Below are 18,852 nucleotides of genomic sequence, written 5' to 3'. Positions count from 1 at the left end.
TCCTTCTACAATTTAACGAGATTATCCAGGTAATTCGTATGCATACTAAATTTTGAGACACACTGATTATAAAATCCTGGTGACCTCAGGTGATCTGCCCACCTCAGCCTCCCAAAGTGCTGAGATTACATGTGTGAGCCACCACACCCAGCCTAAGCAGGTATTGTTATACGTGTTTAACAGATGAGAAAGCCAAGAATTCAAAATATGTTGAGGGCTGTTTTCACTACACTAACTCCAAGGCAACTAATAACTGCCATTTCCCTAATTAAGAATAGAGGAAAGGTGACAGCTAAAATTAATACCGTTTCCAATGTTTTCTACTGTGAGCCTATAAGAGCCTGAAAGCATTTTAAAGGATAAACCATTAATTCCAGTCTCTTAATTCCATATATGGAAAAACTGGGGCCCAGAGAGAATACATGGCTTGTCTCAAATCACAAGATTTTAGCGAAATTAGAACTCCTACTCCATACTCCTAGTTCATTGTGTTTACTAAAATGCATTTCCCAAATGTGATTCATGGATTCCACAGGATATTAGCAGACATTCCTCTGAGAAAGGTTAGATAAGCTAAGCCACCTCTGTGTTAAGCCAAATTAAGTAATGTTCTCTACTGCAGAACCTCCCAGCTTTCACTAGGCTAATGTGTCTTCTGAATCTCTAAGTGCTCTACATACTACATGCTCAATCTATGAGATCATGAAACCTTTTCAATCAAGCATTTGAAGTAGTCCTAGACTTTGAGCAGACTCTGAGGAAGACTGTGTTAGCCTTGGCTCTCCTCAAGGTTGTTCTGCTTGAATAACTAGGAGCAGTTTGTAATGCCCCTAGAGGTAGAGCACCAACTAAAAAAACTAAAGAGGAAGGGCCAGGTGTGGTATAATCCCAGCATTTTGGAAGGTCAAGGCAGGCAGATCACTTGAGGCCAGGAGTTCGAGGCCAGGAGTTCAAGGCCAGCCTGAGCAACACGGAGAGACCCTATCTCAAAGCAAAATGAAACCAGAAAAAAATTAGCTGGGGATTGTGGCACATGCCTGTAGTCCCAGTCACTCAGGAGACTAAGGCAGGAGGATCCCTTGAGCCCAAGAGGTTGAGGTTGCAATGAACTATGATCACACCACTGCAATCCAGCGTTAGCACCATGAAGCATCTAAAAGAGCCAGTTTGTGGTCATGAAAATATTGCCTTATTAATGAAAATATTGCCTCATTATTTTACCCTGTCCCTTAATAACCATGCCTCAGGCTCATTCCCACCAGGAGAAGAGTCTTCTTTTTTTTTTCAGATGGAGTCTTGCTCTGTTGCCAGGCTGGATTGCAGTGGTATGATCGCGACTCACTGCAACCTCTGCTTCCCAGGTTCAAGCGATTCTCCTGCCTCAGCATCCCGAGCAGCTGGAACTATAGGCACATGCCACCATGCCCAGCTAATTTTTTTTTTTTTTTTTTTTTGTAGTAGAGACGGGGTTTCACCATGTTGGCCAGGATGGTCTTGATCTCTTGACCTCGTGATCCACCCACCTGGGCCTCCCAAAGTGCTGGGATTACAGGTGTGAGCCACCACGCCCGGCCGGAATAGTCATTTTGATGCTCTTGTTGCTGGATTGCTACTTTGTAGTGAACATTCCCCTGTGTCAGTCACTGGTTAAATACAAAATGGATTATCTCATTTAATACTTAAAACAATCCTATGAGGTAAGGACTCTTTTTATCCCCACCTCAAAGTTTAAAATCTGAGACTCAGGTTAAGTCATGTGTCCAAAGTCACACAGTAAGTTGGAGCCATATGTTGTGGCCCACACCTGTAGTCCCAGCTACATGGGAGGCTGAGGCAGGAGGATAGCTTGAGGCCAGGGGTTCCAGCTTCAGTGAGCTATGATGGTGACACTGTTCTCCAGCCTGAGTGATAGAGCAAGACCTTGTTTCTAATTAATTAATTAATGTCATAGAGTAAGTACTGGAACTAGGTTTTTAATCTGAAGCTGACCAATGCCAAATTGTTATATGATGGTGAGGTGATGTTACCACTGTAAATTATTTTCTTTTCCCTTTTAGCAAAGAGCCTATTCCATTTATCAGAGAGAGAGAGAGATTTATTTTTATTTTAAAGGATTGGGTGACATGATCGTAGGGGCTAGCAAGTCTGAAATCTGTAGGCAAGTTGGAAAATCCAACAGGAATTGATGTGGCTGTCTTGAGTTCTAAGGCAGTTTGGTGACAGAATTCCTTGCTCTTTTCATTCGGCACCTCGGTCTTCCCTTAAGGCCTTCAAATGATCGGATGAGGCCTACCCGCATCATGGTGGGTAATCTTCTTTACTTAAATTCCACTGATTTCAGTATTGATCATAACTGTGAAGGTATTTTCAACCTTCACAGCAATATCTAGACTGGTGTTTGACAAAACAACTGGGTACTGCAGCCTAGCCAAGTGGACACATAAAATTAACCATCACACTATTGATAAATAAAAAATTATAGGAGGTCATTGTTTTGGACTAAGCTCTTGAACTAGGCTCGAACAACCCAGAATAAAAATCAAAATGGAGCCACCCAGGCAAACCTAAACTAAGTTGTTATTTGACCTGAGAAATCAGGAGAGAGAGAGAGAGAGCCAATTTCCCAAACAGGCCACTGCAAATCTTCAATCAGCATGATAAGGAAGTTCTCTCTGCTTTAATTCTAACACACACACACACACACACACACACACACACACGTAGCCTGAAGTAACCTGATATTAACTAACCAGTTATTTTCTGTTGTTCTGTCTGGAAGTAACTAATACACTCCTTGTTCTCTGCTTCTGCTTTCTTCAGGCCTTCTCTGCCTATAAAGCCAAATTCTTCTGGTCAGCTCATCAGAACATTTATTTCACAAAATGAAGAATTGCCTGATTCTGGAATCACAAACAAGGCCAATTGAGATCTTTACATTTATTTCAATTTTGTTTTTTGACACGATATAATATACAAAGTCATAGAAATGTAGGTATGTTAGTTTCCATAGTCCAATTTCCTTTTTTCTTAATTTTTTTCTTTTGAAAGAGAGTCTCACTCTGTCGCCCAGGCTGGAGTGCAGTGGCAAGATCTTGGCTCACTGCAACCTCCACCTCCCGAGTTCAAGTGATTCTCCTGCCTCAGCCTCCCAAGTAGCTAAGATTACAGGCACGCACCACCATGCCCAGCTAACTTTTGCATTTTTAGTAGAGACAGGGCTTCACCATGTTGGCCAGGCTGGTCTCGAATTCCTGACCTCAGGCGATCCACCTGCCTCGACCACCCAAAGTGTTGGGATTACAGGCGTGAGCCACCGTGCCCGGCCTCCTTATTTTTTTTAATGAGTAAACAGAAGAAAAGAAGTACCCAGGTTATACATGTGTCCAAAGGAGTACGTGCCCATCCAAATTCCCAGAACCTTCTGTAAATTGCTTGCCACCTGATAATAAAATTAAATGGAAAAATTAAATCCTTCCAAAACACTATGTATTCCTATTTTGAAGAATTGATTAGAGAAATTCAGCAAGCGGTCACATCATTTTACTACTTCTCTCCAGACTAATGCTCCTCAACACCTGGATGTTGGGACTACCTTCAGAGTAGATGGGGAGTCTGCAAAGAGCTGACACAGCTCTCCCAGAAAACTGACTTTTCTCTCAGGTCCTCTCCTGCCCCTCCTTCTCCTGCCAGCCTCTCCAGTTTCACCTTTCACTTCTCAGGTTTCTTTGGCTCCAGCTACCTTGTTTCTTTCCATTCCTCCTCTTTTGCCTCTGGGCTTACAAACAAGCTCCTCCCTTCCCTGTCTGCAACATTCTGGCACTACCATCCCCAGCCTCCACCCACCGTTTGTCTAGCTATTGGTGATTCATTCTTCAAGTCTGGTCTCTTAGGTCTCTTCCTCAGGAAGTGCTTCCCATGTCCACTCAACGAGGTTGGAGGTCCTTCACAGGTGTGCCTATGGCCTGCTGCACGCCTGCGATTTCTATCTGCTTATTTATCCACATTCCCAACTAGTGTCTTAAGAGCGGAGACACTGGCCTGTTCTGTGGTATCGCCAGCATTAGAGTCTGTCCCATAATAAACATTCAAATATGAGGGGGGCAGGAAAGGAAGGAAGAAAAGAAAGAATAAAGGAGAAAGGGACTTCCACAGGCCCTTTTTGGCACTGTGTGGCTTAGATCTGACCATTGGAAGACCATCTGTGAAGGCATTTGCCCAGAGAATTGTAGAGTGTAGAGTACCTTTGGTTTTTTCAGATGCCAGGGAATCTCTACCTAATGACCTGGCAACCTTAGAATTTGCTTTAACAGCTTGAAGAATGTTGACAACGCCAAGGTGTTAGAGGTAGAAGGTAGCAGACGGAGCATCAGGAATGGAGAGGGACCAAAAAGAGGGGCCTTCGTGGGTCAGTGAGACTGCATGTGTTCGGGAGGTGAAGAAGCATGCAAGATTGGGAAGATGGGAGAAGCTGGTTTCTGGTGCAAGACAATATCATCAACTCGATTCCATATTGAATTTGAGGTGTTACGAAAACACCCAAAATTACAGCTGGAAATATAAAGCAAAGCCAAGAAAACTGTAGCCCTTCACAAATTTGTCATTTTTATGTCAGTTACTGTTATGAAAAAAGTGTCAAGACTTTTGGTAGAGCAGAAATACCCCTTAAACAAAATTGCCCACATGGGGTATTTTAAGGGTCAACAAAAAGATTTTCACTGGGCACGGTGGCTCATGCCTATAATCCCAGAACTTTGGGAGGCTGAGGCGGGCGGATCACCTGAGGTCGGGAGTTCGAGACCAGCCTGGCCAACATGGTGAAACCTCATCTCTACTACAAAGTACAAAAATGAGCCGGGCATGGTGGCGGGCACCTGTAACCCCAGCTACTCAGGAGGCTGAGGCAGGAGAATTGCTTGAACCCGAGGGGTGGAGGTTGCAGTGAGCCGAGATGGCACCACTACACTTCAGCCTGGGCGACAAGAGCAAGACTCAGCCGGGCGTGGTGGTGGGCGCCTGTAGTCCCAGCTACTCTGGAGGCTGAGGCAAGAGAATGGCGTGAACTCGGGAGGCAGAGCTTGCAGTGAGCCAAGATAGCGCCACTGTACTCCAGCCTGGGCAACAGAGCAAGACTCCATCCTCCCTCCGGAAAAAAAAAAAAAAAAAAGATTTATTTTTTCCTTTTACCGCCCATTATCATGTCAAGGTGGTATTTGTTATATGTCATCAAATATACGTTGTATGCACATGTATCTCTAGAAGGAAAAATAAATGGTAGCAGTGGTTACCTCTGAAAAGGGGGGCTTGCAAGCTTGGAGGTCAGAGGTGGGAGGGAGACCTAATTCCTGCCATTTATCCTTTGGTACCCACTGAAATCTTTATCATGTACATAGATTTTTTTAATCTACAAAAGGAAAATTTCCTTTTAGTTTTAAAAGTTAAAATTGTCAACAGAGAGTTAATTAAATATAGTACATCCATTAAGTGGAATAATGTACAGTCATTACAATGAAAGTGATAGCTCTCGATGTACTGATACAAAAGCGGTCTGTGATAATTCATTTGTTAAGTTAAAAACAAAATTCAAATTGTAAATGGTAAAAGTATTAGTATATGCATAGGGGCAATCGTATTTAAATATTTATGTATTAGTATATGCATATGGGAAAATGCCAAAATATACACTAAACTGTTAGCATTGATTATCTCTGCAAGACGGAATTAGAAGAGACTTTTGCTTTCTAAGATTTACATTTAGACATTGTTCAAACTTTTATGAGGAATATATTACTCTACAATCAGAAAAATGATAACCTAAAACAATTCTATGATATTGCAAATAGTCCAGGAACAGAGAGAAGGTCCTTATCTTCAGCAGCTGGGGCAAATGTCAGATCCCCTAGATGAAAACCAGGTATGCACTTGGAGTTTGTGCATTAGGGCAAAAAGAAGTGGTATAATATGGTCTTGGCTCACAACAGCACCTCAGTAATGTTCAATAATGGAGACTGGGACTATAGAATAGATACCACTTTTTCCCCAGTGCATGACAATTTAGGTATTTATCACCAGAATCTTAAAAAAAAATAAGGTTTCTGCCCTTACGGCCACTGCAATCTAAGGTGATTTAACATCCCTGCTTTCTCCTCTTTACTGCTTCTCAACAATCCTTTTTTTTTTCCTTTCCCTTCACCCTCCTCGTCTTCCCAGCCCTTTTTAAAATTGCCACAAGAGGGCAGCAGCCTCACACAGAAGAAGGGCACTAGGCCATTGGCAGCAAAAGCAAAAGGATGCCATTAAAAATAGGCGATCAAACTTTAGAGATGTCAGCAGCATCTTGCTCTGAATATGTGTGCAGCCACGTTTAATATTGTTAGAAACTATAAACAATGAATGGACGAGAAAGTCATGCTGCTGTGCGGAGCTCATGTGTTTCCCTCTCTTCCAGATGCTGGCCAACAAGAGCTGAAATCGAGAACAGCCTAGAACCTAAGACTATTCTAATATAAAAATTTTGCACCAGGATGGAAGGGGACTCTTACCACAATGCAACCACCGTCAATGGCACCCCAGTAAATCACCAGCCTTTGGAACGCCACAGGTTGTGGGAAGTCATCAGCATTGCAGCGGTGACTGCTGTGGTAAGCCTGATCACTATTGTGGGCAACGTCTTGGTCATGATCTCCTTCAAAGTCAACAGCCAGCTCAAGACAGTTAACAACTATTACCTGCTCAGCTTAGCCTGTGCAGATCTCATCATTGGGATCTTCTCCATGAACCTCTACACCACCTACATCCTCATGGGACGCTGGGCTCTCGGGAGTCTGGCTTGTGACCTTTGGCTTGCACTGGACTACGTGGCCAGCAACGCTTCTGTCATGAACCTTCTGGTGATCAGTTTTGACCGTTACTTTTCCATCACAAGACCCTTGACGTATCGGGCCAAGCGTACTCCGAAAAGGGCTGGCGTCATGATTGGCTTGGCCTGGCTGATCTCCTTCATCCTCTGGGCCCCAGCAATCCTCTGCTGGCAGTACTTGGTTGGGAAGCGGACAGTTCCACTGGATGAGTGCCAGATCCAGTTTCTCTCAGAGCCCACCATCACTTTTGGCACTGCCATTGCTGCTTTCTACATCCCTGTTTCTGTCATGACCATCCTCTACTGTCGAATCTACCGGGAAACAGAGAAGCGAACCAAGGACCTGGCTGACCTCCAGGGTTCTGACTCTGTGACCGAAGCTGAGAAGAGAAAGCCAGCTCATAGGGCTCTGTTCAGATCTTGCTTGCGCTGTCCTCGACCCACCCTGGCCCAGAGGGAAAGGAACCAGACCTCCTGGTCATCCTCCCGCAGGAGCGCCTCCACCAGCGGGAAGCCATCCCAAGCCACTGACCCAAGCACCAACCAGGCCAAAGCTGAGCAGCTCACCACCTGTAGCAGTTACCCTTCCTCAGAGGATGAGGACAAGCCCACCACTGACCCTGTCCTCCAAGTGGTCTACAAGAGTCGGGGTAAGGAAAGCCCAGGGGAAGAATTCAGTGCTGAAGACGCTGAGGAAACTTTTGTGAAAGCTCAAACTGAAAAACATGACTCTGACACCCCAAACTACTTTCTGTCTCCAGCAGCTGCTCATAGACCCAAGAGTCAGAAATGTGTGGCCTATAAGTTCCGATTGGTGGTAAAAGCTGACGGGACCCAGGAGAACAACAACGGCTGTCACAAGGTGAAAATCATGCCCTGCTCCTTCCCAGTGGCCAAGGAGCCTTCAACGAAAGGCCTCAGTCCCAACCCCAGCCATCAAATGACCAAACGAAAGAGAATGGTCCTCGTCAAAGAGAGGAAGGCAGCCCAGACACTGAGTGCCATTCTCCTGGCCTTCATCATCACATGGACCCCGTATAACATCATGGTCCTGGTTTCTACCTTCTGTGACAAGTGTGTCCCAGTCACCCTGTGGCACTTGGGCTACTGGTTGTGCTATGTCAATAGCACTGTCAACCCCATCTGCTATGCCCTCTGCAACAGAACCTTCAGGAAGACCTTTAAGATGCTGCTTCTCTGCCGATGGAAAAAGAAAAAAGTGGAAGAGAAGTTGTACTGGCAGGGGAACAGCAAGCTACCCTGAAAAGTTAACGACTGCTCTCAAAAGAACAGTGACCACAGTCAACATCCTCTGAGGAAGAGCAAGCTGGTTCTGGTTTGTATATTTTCAAAAAGAAGACATCTCATTTTGAGTCCTTGAAGATATTTGTAAAGGCTCAAGGTCTGTTGCCAAATGGAAGGGGTCACAGCTGCAGCAATTGCTGTCGTATTAAATGACTCTTGCCTATGACCAAGGCCATTTGATGCCACTGGAGTTTGCCAATGAAGTAAAGAGATAGGCTCATGGCCCTTCACAGGAGGAAGCACACTGGGTACCAGTGAACAGTGACTCAGGGAACTTTTGTCCCTTCTGTAGGAAATAGCAGAGACCAGGTGGAAACCTTTTCCTGTGGAAACCTGTCATAGAATTTTGTGCAATATGTATGTGTCTATGAAGCTGTCTTGTGCCAGTGAGAACCGGGAGAATGTACATCAGTGTCACCTGTTAACAAGACTGGCTTCTAAGAATATGTATCGTCATAAACTGATCACTATCTATAATGCAGCTATTATGTGGTCTATACTGTGGTTTGTTTTCCTGTCCCTACATCTGAGTGAAGGTCTTGCTCTTCCCTTTCATAACCAATGCCAATTCCTCATACTCACTGAACCCATGCTGATCTCCAGGGAACCATCCTTCCTCTCAGAATCCAGCGTCTGGAAGGACTGAAACCTGGTCATACCCAGTCCTTTAAAGCGGCCTCTATTCTGCTAATGAAGTCTCCATAGTCAGTTATTCTAGTTTTTGCCAGTGGAAATTTTTTCTTTTATCTAAAAAAAAATATTTTGCATTCTATTTTGTGCCCATTTGAAACCATTGATTTATGCTCTGTTCTTAGGAAGACTAATTGTGTAAGAGCCCTCCACTGGCTGAAGATTTTCTCCAGGCTATTGAATTAAGGTTCTTATATTGTTTTCAGAGATCTTGCTTTCTAATCTCCACAGGGCAAATCTGAGCAAAATGTGGAAAACAAATTTGCTTTTGAACTTCTTCCAGAGCCCTTTTGCAGCCTCCAGTTTCCCTTGTTCAGATCCCCAATTCACACCAAGACATAAGCAGGTCAACTGGCTGCCTCCAAGCAGGGGGCTGCGGGGTGGGGTGGGGGTGGAAAGACTTTCTTTTTTGATAGGTCCTTCAAATCAGGGCCTAAAAATGACTTCTTCATTCCTCTCCAAATTCAGTCAAAAATGAGAAGGCCAGAAAAGCACACTTGAGGGTGCGACGAAGCTGAAAATGATCTGAAAGCTTCATTTTTCAAAACAAAGTGTAGGTCATAGTAATGCATAAAAATAAAACAGTTAACATGCATGACAGCATGAGGATTATTAAAAACCACATTTAATTGAAATCTCTGCGTGTGTATCAACAAACTGAATCAAAGGACCTTTGTGGACAAAAGCCCACAAAGAAGCAGTAGTGTGGTGCACAACAAGGATTTTAAAGATGAAGCACTCCTGTCAGACATTATTTAACTTGTTGGTTACATCTGCAGCTGGATTTAAAAATCGCCAGACTTCATGCGTCTTAGTGTAGGCCAGGTCCTTTTCAGTGTCATTTGCTACGAGGGTGGAAAAATAGCTGGTTTAGTTGTCCTGGGAATTCGAAATATACCTGAGTATGGGAGAGCTTCAGCCTACCACTGAAGAGGATAATCAGTCTCTCACAGGATGTCCCAGGGAGGCTTCAGGGTAGTAGAATCTCGGGCAGGATGGGACTGGTCCCCTATAAAGATTACGTTGACATGAAACATCTTGTAAGCAGTGCATCTGCTGAGACTTTGTAAAGGGCAGGTTGACACCTGCCAGGAATTGGGTGGGAATAGTAATTGGCTCAGTTCTCCAGCACAGCGGCTTTCAGGCCTCTGTGATGCCAACCGGGTGTGACTTCATGAGCAAACCTGCTCTACCAGCTCCAGATAAACAGTTGAGTCTTCGTTTAAGGCTTTGATTCCTGACAAAGATGAAAATCCCTTCATGAGAATAGGCTCTTAAGCCCATGTTGGGCATTCACCATTCGCAGTTGAGAGTGAAACAAGCTAATTTAAACAAAAGAACACAAATCGGGAAGGGATGCCACTGAGGGTACTCTTCACACGCTCTGCACTTGCTTAGGACTTGGCCCTTTTTGTTCATCTTTTGTGAAATTGATTAAGAAGTGTATTGCTGGGTGTGGTGGTTCACATCTGTAATCCCAGCCCTTTGGGAGGCTGAGGCAAGAGGACTGCTTCAGCCTAGGGGCTCAAGACCAGCCTGGCAACATAGGGAGACCCCGTCTCTATGAAAAAATTTTTTAAATACCTGGGCATTAGCAGGGCATGGTAGTATGTGCCTGTAGACCCAGCTACTTCAGAGGCTGAAGCAGGAGGATTGCAGGAGTTAGAGGTTGCAGTGAGCTACGATCACACCACTGCACTCCAGCTTGGGTGACAGAGCAAGACCCTGCCTTAAAAAAAAAAAAGAGAGAGAGAGAGAGGTTGATGCTTCTTTCTTTATCATTGGCTTTGGAAAGCAGCCAGTTTTGCAGACTACCAATGCCTCTTGACATAGACAAAAAATATCCCAAACTACTAGGGACATCTAGACTTCTATAGAATAGGGGCTTTAGTGGGGTCCTCAGAATGAACAGACCCAATTGTAAACTACAGGGACCTGGTGGGTGGGTGGGAGGCGCATGGCCTGACTTGAGATCTTAGGCCTTCTATGCCCCCAGTCTTCAGTCTTTGTCTATAGTAAACTGTGTATGACTTTGGCTAGTTACCTACTGGATGCTGTTACTTTGCTATCATTGTAACTTGTTTCCCCGCAACTCTGAATTTGATGGCTTGTCAGGGAATCTGTTTTCCATTCAATTTTTGGTTAAACAACGCATTTTGTCAATATTCTCAGCCTTTGCTTTGCTCCTTTGGTGAATGTCCTCTGAAGACAATACTGATGCCAGCTCTTTGTAATTGCGAAATCTGTACCCCAACCTCTGTATTAGAATCTCCAGTTGTCTACTGTAAATACTGGAATTACAGCAAAGGATATGGGGACTGGGCTGCTTTTCTGTGTTGTACTAGCACTATTGTAGATATTAAAGACATTTCACCACTATGTGCAGAGCATTTAACGAAGAAAATTGTTTCAGAGTAACTCATTAGATCCATCTATATTGGGGTCCCACACACCTTCGCATGGCCTGGCCTTTCAAGAAAGTTGGGATTGATACACGGTATGGATACACGTCCTTCTTGCTACCTTTTGTGATTCCTCCTTTCCTCTAAGTTACCAATGACCAAACTAAGATTAAATAATGATAACAAGAGATCTGTGAGTAAAATGCTTTCCCTTCCCTCTGGGACAAGGGAGGTGGGGCAGACCTCAAACCACAGTCCTTTACCGAGTGGAGACTGCACCAAAAGGGGCAGCAGCATTTCCTCTTCAACTGCGTAAAGAGTTGGTGCCCCAATCGCTTCATTCCCATTGTAAGTGATACTAATTTCCATCTTCCTCATATCGTTTTACTGGTAAAGTTCAAGATAATGTAAACTCTTGCCCAATAAGGACCCCAGATAGAGAGTGTGAGGAAGAAGTGAAGTAAGTTTAATGGTCAAAGAAGAAGCTAGAAGCAATTAAAAACAAAACTTTTTTGAAATCATTTAAAATGTACAGAAAACTTGCAAGAGTAATAAGAAGACTCCTAATGTCCTTCACCCACATTCCTCATTTAACATTTTGCCACATCTGTGCCTACTCTCTCTGTATGTGTGTGTGTGCGCACACATTTTTTCTCAACCATTTGAGAGTAAGTTGCAGACATCTTGCCAGTTTACCACTAAATACTTCTTGAGTGTGTATTCCTTTTTTCATTCTTTTTTTTTTTTTCCAAGACAGGGTCTCACTCTTGGAGTGGCAGCTTCGATCTCCCAGACTCAAGTGATCCCACCTCAGCAGCTGGGATTACAGACGCACGCCACCATGCCTAGCTAATTTTTTTTCTACTTTTTGTAGAGACAGGGTTTCACCATGATGCTCAATCTAGTCTTGAACTCCTGGGCTCAGGCAATCCCCCAGTTCGGCCTCGCAGAGTGCTGGGATTGCAGGCATGAACCACCGCATCTGACCTTAGAGTGTGTATTTCTTAAGAAGAAGAAGATTTTACATAACCTCAATACAAATATAAATATCAGGAAATTTGACATTATTACAATGTTATTATGTAATCTACAGTCCACACTCAAATTTTCCTAGTTTTTCTATTTGGAAAACTAGTAAATGTTCATTATAAAAATTTATTTTCCAGCTCAATATCTAATCCAGGATCACACATTGCATTTAGTTGTCATGTCATGTTTAGACTTATTTAATCTGTCTACAACTTTTCTGTCTTTCATGATATAGTCATTTTTAAAGAGCACCTACAGTCCAATTTTTAAAAATAATTTCAGCTGGGCGCGATGGCTCACTCCTGTAATCCCAACACTTTGGGAGGCCAAGGAGGGTGAATCATGAGGTCAGGAGCTTGAGACCAGCCTGGCCAACATGGTGAAACCCCGTCTCTACTAAAAATACAAAAATTAGCCAGCCATGGTGGTGTATGCCTGTAATTCCAGCTGCTTGGGAGGCTGAGGCAGGAAAATTGCTTGAACCTGGGAGGCGGAGGTTGCAGTGAGCTGAGATCATGCCACTGCACTCCAGCCTGGGCAACAGAGCAAGACTTCACCTCGAAAAATAAGTAAATAAAAATAATTTCATCAGTTTGAGGCTATCTGATATTTCCTCATTAGATTCAGTTTAATTGTTTTTGAGGGGCCAAGAGTATCACAATGCGTTATTATGTTCTCAATGCATCACATCGGGAGGCATATGATGTTCTATCTCATTACTGGTGATGTTAATATTGATTGATCAATGTTTTAAGTACACTAACCTTTTAAGTAAAGTTCCAAGATTTGTTTATAATTTTTTAATCTTCAGATTGAAGGGATATACTCAAATTACTATGCTCAATAATTGCTTTTGTTAATTTTTTTCATTCAGTGTGGTTATATTTTTCATTTGAAATCAATTGGGTTTGCTCCTATTTATATTGAATTTTAGAGTCTTCTCCCATAACTGTTTATTTAATTTCATTTTCTTGAATAAGTAAAATATTAATATTGTTGAAAATCAAAATGATATGAGAAGATATACTCAGAGACGTGTCACTCTATCCTTTATCCCTTCCATCCCATTCCCACGTGTGTTAGTCTGTTCTTACACTGCCATGAAGAAGTACCCAAGACTGGGTAATTTATAAAGAAAAGAGTTTTCATTGACTCATACAGTTCTGCATGGCTGGGGAGGCCTCAGAAAACTTACAATCATGGCCGAAGTCACCTCTTCATAGGGCAGCAGGAAAGAAAATGAGTGCCAGCAGGGAAGATGCCAGATGCTTATAAAACCATCAGATCTCGTGAGAACTTACTCACTATCACGAGAACAGCATGGGGGAAAAGCGCCCCCAGGATTCAGTTACCTCCCACCAGGTCCCTCCCACAAGACATGGGGATTATGGAATTACAATTCAAGATGAGATTTGGATGGGGACACAAAGTCAAATCACCCTGTCCTGTAGATAACAAATGTTCTTCAGTCTCCGGTTTATCCCTTCTTTGTTTCTTTTTTTTTTTTAATCGAACTCTTTTAGCCATTTTTGTATCCATATTTTAAAATATCCATGTAGTTTTATTTTAATGTTTTTAGTTTAACAAAATATCTACTGACTTTCTACCAAGAAAAATAAAGGTTTGATTCTTACATAGTGATGACTACTTCCCAAACAGCCACTCCTCTGGCCCTCAGTTTACAAAGCTGTGCATAAATGGGTACCTCTATGAAGTGATCCCTTGGATACAGGGTGCTGGAGCTCTCCATCGAGCTAAGGATGTGGGTCCTACAAAAGAAGACACAGTCTAAGTCTTGGAGCATCTACTAATACTGAGAGCTATGAATACACCAAGTAGAACAAGTTGAACAACTCTGGAGACACTAATAACAGGCAAAAGACTGACACTGTTAAATATTCACATTATACTCAAAGAGGGCAGAGACAGTATTATTCTGCAATAAATGTCACTGTCCCCTATCTCCCCTGATGAATTACTGTGCATGAGGTGGGACAGACTGGAGTTAAAACCTTAAATTTATCTGTGATCTGTGATTAGGCAGAGAAAGCCAAGGCCTAACTCTGCTCACTGGGCTTGACTACCACCCTGTGTTAGTGTGTTTCGTGTCAATGCATCTGTCCAAAAAGTCCTGACTTTTAATTTCATATGGCTCTTGAACAAACCTCATCCCACCCACCAGATGCCTCCAATGACGCCTTCATGCTCCTGCTAAGAATAGTTCTCCAAAGGGTGTTACTTTCCCAGTCCCTGGCAATGATTTTCTGACAAGGGTTATCTTGCATGAATGGATCTTTAGTGGTGTCCTAGTAAAGGAATGGGCACCCTTACCTTCAACAAAGAATGGCTCGTACTCAACTCACTTACCCCAATATTACTAGTTGGTGCTTAATTTTAATTTTATTTTGAGACAGGGTCTCGCTCTGTCACCCAGGCTGGAGTGCAATGGCATGGTAGCCTCCGTCTTCCAGGCTCGAGTGATCCTTCCGCCTCAGCCTCCCAAGTAGCTGGGACTACAGGTGCATGCCACCATATCAAGCAAAAGTTTTTTGTTTGTTTGTTTTGTTTTGTTTTGTTTTTTAGTAGAGATGTGGTCTCTCTATGTTGCCCAGGATGGTCTCGAACTCCTGAGCTCAAGTGATCCTCCTGCCTCAGCCTCCCAAAGTGCTGGGATTACAGGTGTGAGGCACCGTGTCCAGCCAGGTGCTTATTTTTAGTAGTTCCATGTGTATCCAAACATGGGTTTGTAGTCCAGCCACTTTCAATCAAAATCCATAAAGCTATTGATCACGATGTACTAACTACAGCTCAGTCCCCCTAGTATACCATACAGTGCACTGCAGTGGAAAACACTGGACTGGAAGACAGCAAAGAAGAAAAAGTGATACAAATTTAAACTGGTATTTGGAGGACTACTCTTTCTCCCTAAGAAGCTAGACCTCCATGAATAAAAAATCCTTTGACAGGTCCTTTCATACCCAAAAGACAGGGCTTATCAATAAGAGTCAGAAACAAAATGAAGTCTTTAACTCAGAAAACTAGACTAGGTTATCTTTTATATTCACTATATGTTATAATATAGTCATTAATATATTAATACATATTTTCTGGCCAGGCATAGAGGCTCACGCCTGTAATTCCAGCACTTTGGGAGGCTAAGGCAGGAGGATCACTTGAGGCCAGGAGTCTGAGATCAGCCTGGCCAACATAGCAAGACCTTATCTCTACCAAAAAAAATGTTTTTAATTAGCTAGGCATGGTGACACCCGCCTGTAGTCCTAGCTGCTCAAGAGGCTGAGGCGGGAGGAACTTTTGAGCCCAGGAGTTTAAGGTTACAGTGACCTATGATGGCACCATCTCTCTCCAGCCTGGGTGACAGAGTGAGACCCTGTCTTTAAAAAAATAATAATAATACATATATTCTGAGAAAACAAATAAGCAAATAAAAAATTACCTTGGCCCGGCACGGTGGTTCAAGCCTGTAATCCTAGCACTTTTGGAGGCCGAGGAGGGCAGATCACGAGGTAAGGAGTTCGAGACCAGACTGACCAACATGGTCAAACCCCGCCTCTAGTAAAAATACAAAAATATTAGCTGGGTGTGGCAGTGTGCTGTAATCCCAGCTACTCAGGAGGCTGAGGCAGGAGAATCATTTGAACCCAGGAGGTGGAGGCTGCAGTGAGCCAAGATCACGCCACTGCACTCCTGCCTGGGTGACAGAGCAAGACTCCGTCTCAAAAAAAAAAAAAAAATTACCTGTAATTTTATTTCATTTTATTTTTTGTTTTATTAATTTATTTTTTTGAGACAGAGTCTTGCTCTGTTGCCCAGGCTCTGGAGTGCAGTGGCCAGATCTTGGCTCACTGCAAGCTCCGCCTCCCGGGTTCAGGCCATTCTCCTGCCTCAGCCTCCCAAGTAGCTGGGACTACAGGCATCCGACACTATGCCCGGCTAATTTTTTGTATTTTTAGCAGAGGCGGGGTTTCACCGTGTTAGCCAGGGTGGTCTCAATCTCCTGACCTCATGATCCACCCGCCTCAGCCTCCCAAAGTGCTGGGATTACAGGTGTGAGCCACCGCACCCAGCCTGTACAGACACTTTTTAAAACAAACAGAGCTACTAAATACTGTTTAGCAATCCTCATGCTCATATCTTGCAGAAAATACCTGGCCATTCAAACTCTGCAAAAGCAGAAAATCATAAGGCTTCAAGTAACGTAAGGAGCTCTTTTTTCTTTTTTTGAGACGGAGTTTCGCTCTTGTTGTCCAGGCTGGAGCACAATGGCATGATCTTGGCTCACTGCAGTCTCTGCCTCCCCAGTTCAAGCGATTCTCATGCCTCAGCTTTCTGAGTAGCTGGGACCACAGGTGCACACCACCACACCTGGCTAATTTTTGTATTTTTAGTAGAGATGGGGTTTGACTATGTTGGCCAGGCTGGTCTCGAACTCCTAACCTCAAGTGATCCACCCACCTCAGCCTCCTAAAGTGCTGGCATTACAGGCATGAGCCACTGCACCTGGTCTACAGAGGAACTTTAAAAAAAACAAAAACAGAAACAAAAACAAAAAGACAACAACAGCAACAACCAAAAAAAAACAAAAACAAAAACATATATTTAAATTTTAGAATAACTGTGTTAGTTTCCTAGGGGTCCAGTAACACAGTTCCACAAACTGGGTGGTTTAGAACAATAAAAATTTACTCTTTCACAGTTCTGGAGGCCAGAAGTCTGAAATCAAGGTGTCAGCAGGGCCATGATCCCTCTGAAGGAACTGAGGAAGGATCTGTTCCAGGCCTCTCTCCCAGCTTCTGGTAGTCTCGTGTTCCTCAGCTGTTAAATGTCCATCTTCTCCCTGTGTCTCCTCATATCATCTTCTCTCTTTGGTGTCGGTCTCTGTGTCTCAATTTCCCCCTTTGGGGATATCAGTCACATTGGATTAGGGTCCACCCTAATGACTTCATCTTACCCGTATTACCTCCTAAACACACTGTTTCCAAATACAGTCACATTGTGAAGTACTGGGAGTTAGGACTCCAACGTATCTGTTTGTTGGGGGGACACAATTCAATCCATAATAACAACCAAACAAGAAAAACACTTTCCTTTTTTATAGTTGAACAAACTGCAGACCAGTGATGGGTAGTATTGAATGGAAAGGATTGCCCAGGCGCGGTGGCTCATGCTTGTAATCCCAGCACTTTCGGAGGCTGAGGCAGGCGGATCACAAGGTCAGGAGATTGAGACCATCCTGGCTAACACGGTGAAACCCTGTCTCTACTAAAAATACAAAAAAGTAGCTGAGCTTGGTGGCGGGCACTTGTAATCCCAGCCATTTGGGAGGCTGAGGCAGGAGAAGGGCGTGAACCCAGGAGGCGGAGCTCACAGTGAGCCAAGATGGCACCATTGCACTCCAGCCTGGGCGACAGAGTAAGACTCCATCTCGAATGAATGAATGAATGAATGAATGAATGAATGAATGAATGAATGGAAAGGATTTCAGAAACACCACTGCAGAGATATGCAGTGGCCTTAACTACATTACAGAGACCTGGCAGGACAAGGCAGTCTCTACCAGCACAGGACAGTTACCTAGTATATTTCAAATACATGTTTGCCTCTGCTCTCCTCACATGAAAAAATACAGAAAACTAGAAGTATGGAGCCACATTTTCAAACTCCTTCTATGTGCACAAGGAGCACCTCTGGAGTCTTTAGTTCTGCACATCTTGAGCCTCGATGAAGGTATATATGCGGAGAGTCCAACTCAAAAATTCTTCAAAAAATATTGTTTTCCCTAATTCCCACCATCACCTTTCTGGAGCCATAAGGGTTTAGATCTCAAAATAAGCCATAATAAAGACCTTAGGTTCCTTCCAGATACATAAAGGTAGGGGGGAAAAAAGGACCTTAGGCTATTTATTTTTATAACCTGGATGAATGAATCACTTGATCCTGACAAATTTCTTAAAGGTGCTAATAAAAGTGCTAGGGTTTTTATCCCCACAATGAATATGTTTCATTCAAAATCAGTAACTCTTGTTTTATTTTTACCCACAATCATTTGTTCTTTCTCTATTTCTCACTGGTGCCACCTTCTGCAAATGTCTCAACCTTTCTGTCCTTTTTTCTTCACTGTATTAGTCTGTTCTCAAGCTGCTATAAAGAACTGCCTGGCCAGGCACAGTAGCTCACGCCTGTAATCCCAGCACTTTAGGAGGCCAAATCACGAGGTCAGGAGTTCGAGATCAGCCTGGCCAACATGGTGAAACCTCGTCTCTACTAAAAATACAAAAATAAGCTGATCATGGTGGCATGCGCCTGTAATCCCAGGTACTCTGGAGGCTGGGACAGGAAAATTGCTTGAATCTGGGAGACAGACGTTGCAGTGAGCCAAGACTGTGCCACTGCACTCCAGCCTACGTGGCACAGTGAGACTGTCTCAGAAAAAAAAAAAAAAAAAGAACTGCTTGCAGCCAGGCGTGGTGGCTCACGCCTGTAATCCCAGCACTTTGGGAGGCCAAAGCGGGCAGATCACGAGGTCAGGAGATCAAGACCATCCTGGCTAAC

General features: G+C 43.6%; 1 protein-coding gene across 3 annotated transcripts in view; it reads left to right on the top strand.

Annotated features, from left to right (window-relative positions):
- The window catches only part of CHRM5 (cholinergic receptor, muscarinic 5), a 119,737-nt gene extending 110,880 nt beyond the window's left edge, over window positions 1-8,857 (top strand). For 2 of the 3 annotated variants that reach the window (XM_011989110.1, XM_011989111.1), the window contains exon 3: window positions 6,446-8,857. In XM_011989110.1, the coding sequence (XP_011844500.1) occupies window positions 6,522-8,120 (1,599 nt within the window). In that variant the 5' untranslated portion in view covers window positions 6,446-6,521 and the 3' untranslated portion in view covers window positions 8,121-8,857. The remainder of the gene's footprint in view (window positions 1-6,445) is intronic. The other variant, XM_011989112.1, reaches the window with a different exon arrangement.
- Window positions 8,858-18,852: the final 9,995 nt, after the last annotated feature.

This window comes from Mandrillus leucophaeus, unplaced genomic scaffold (assembly GCF_000951045.1).
Source record: "Mandrillus leucophaeus isolate KB7577 unplaced genomic scaffold, Mleu.le_1.0 Scaffold347, whole genome shotgun sequence".
In the NCBI taxonomy this organism is placed as follows: Eukaryota; Metazoa; Chordata; class Mammalia; order Primates; family Cercopithecidae; genus Mandrillus; species Mandrillus leucophaeus.
This window is presented reverse-complemented; position numbering and strand designations above follow the sequence as displayed.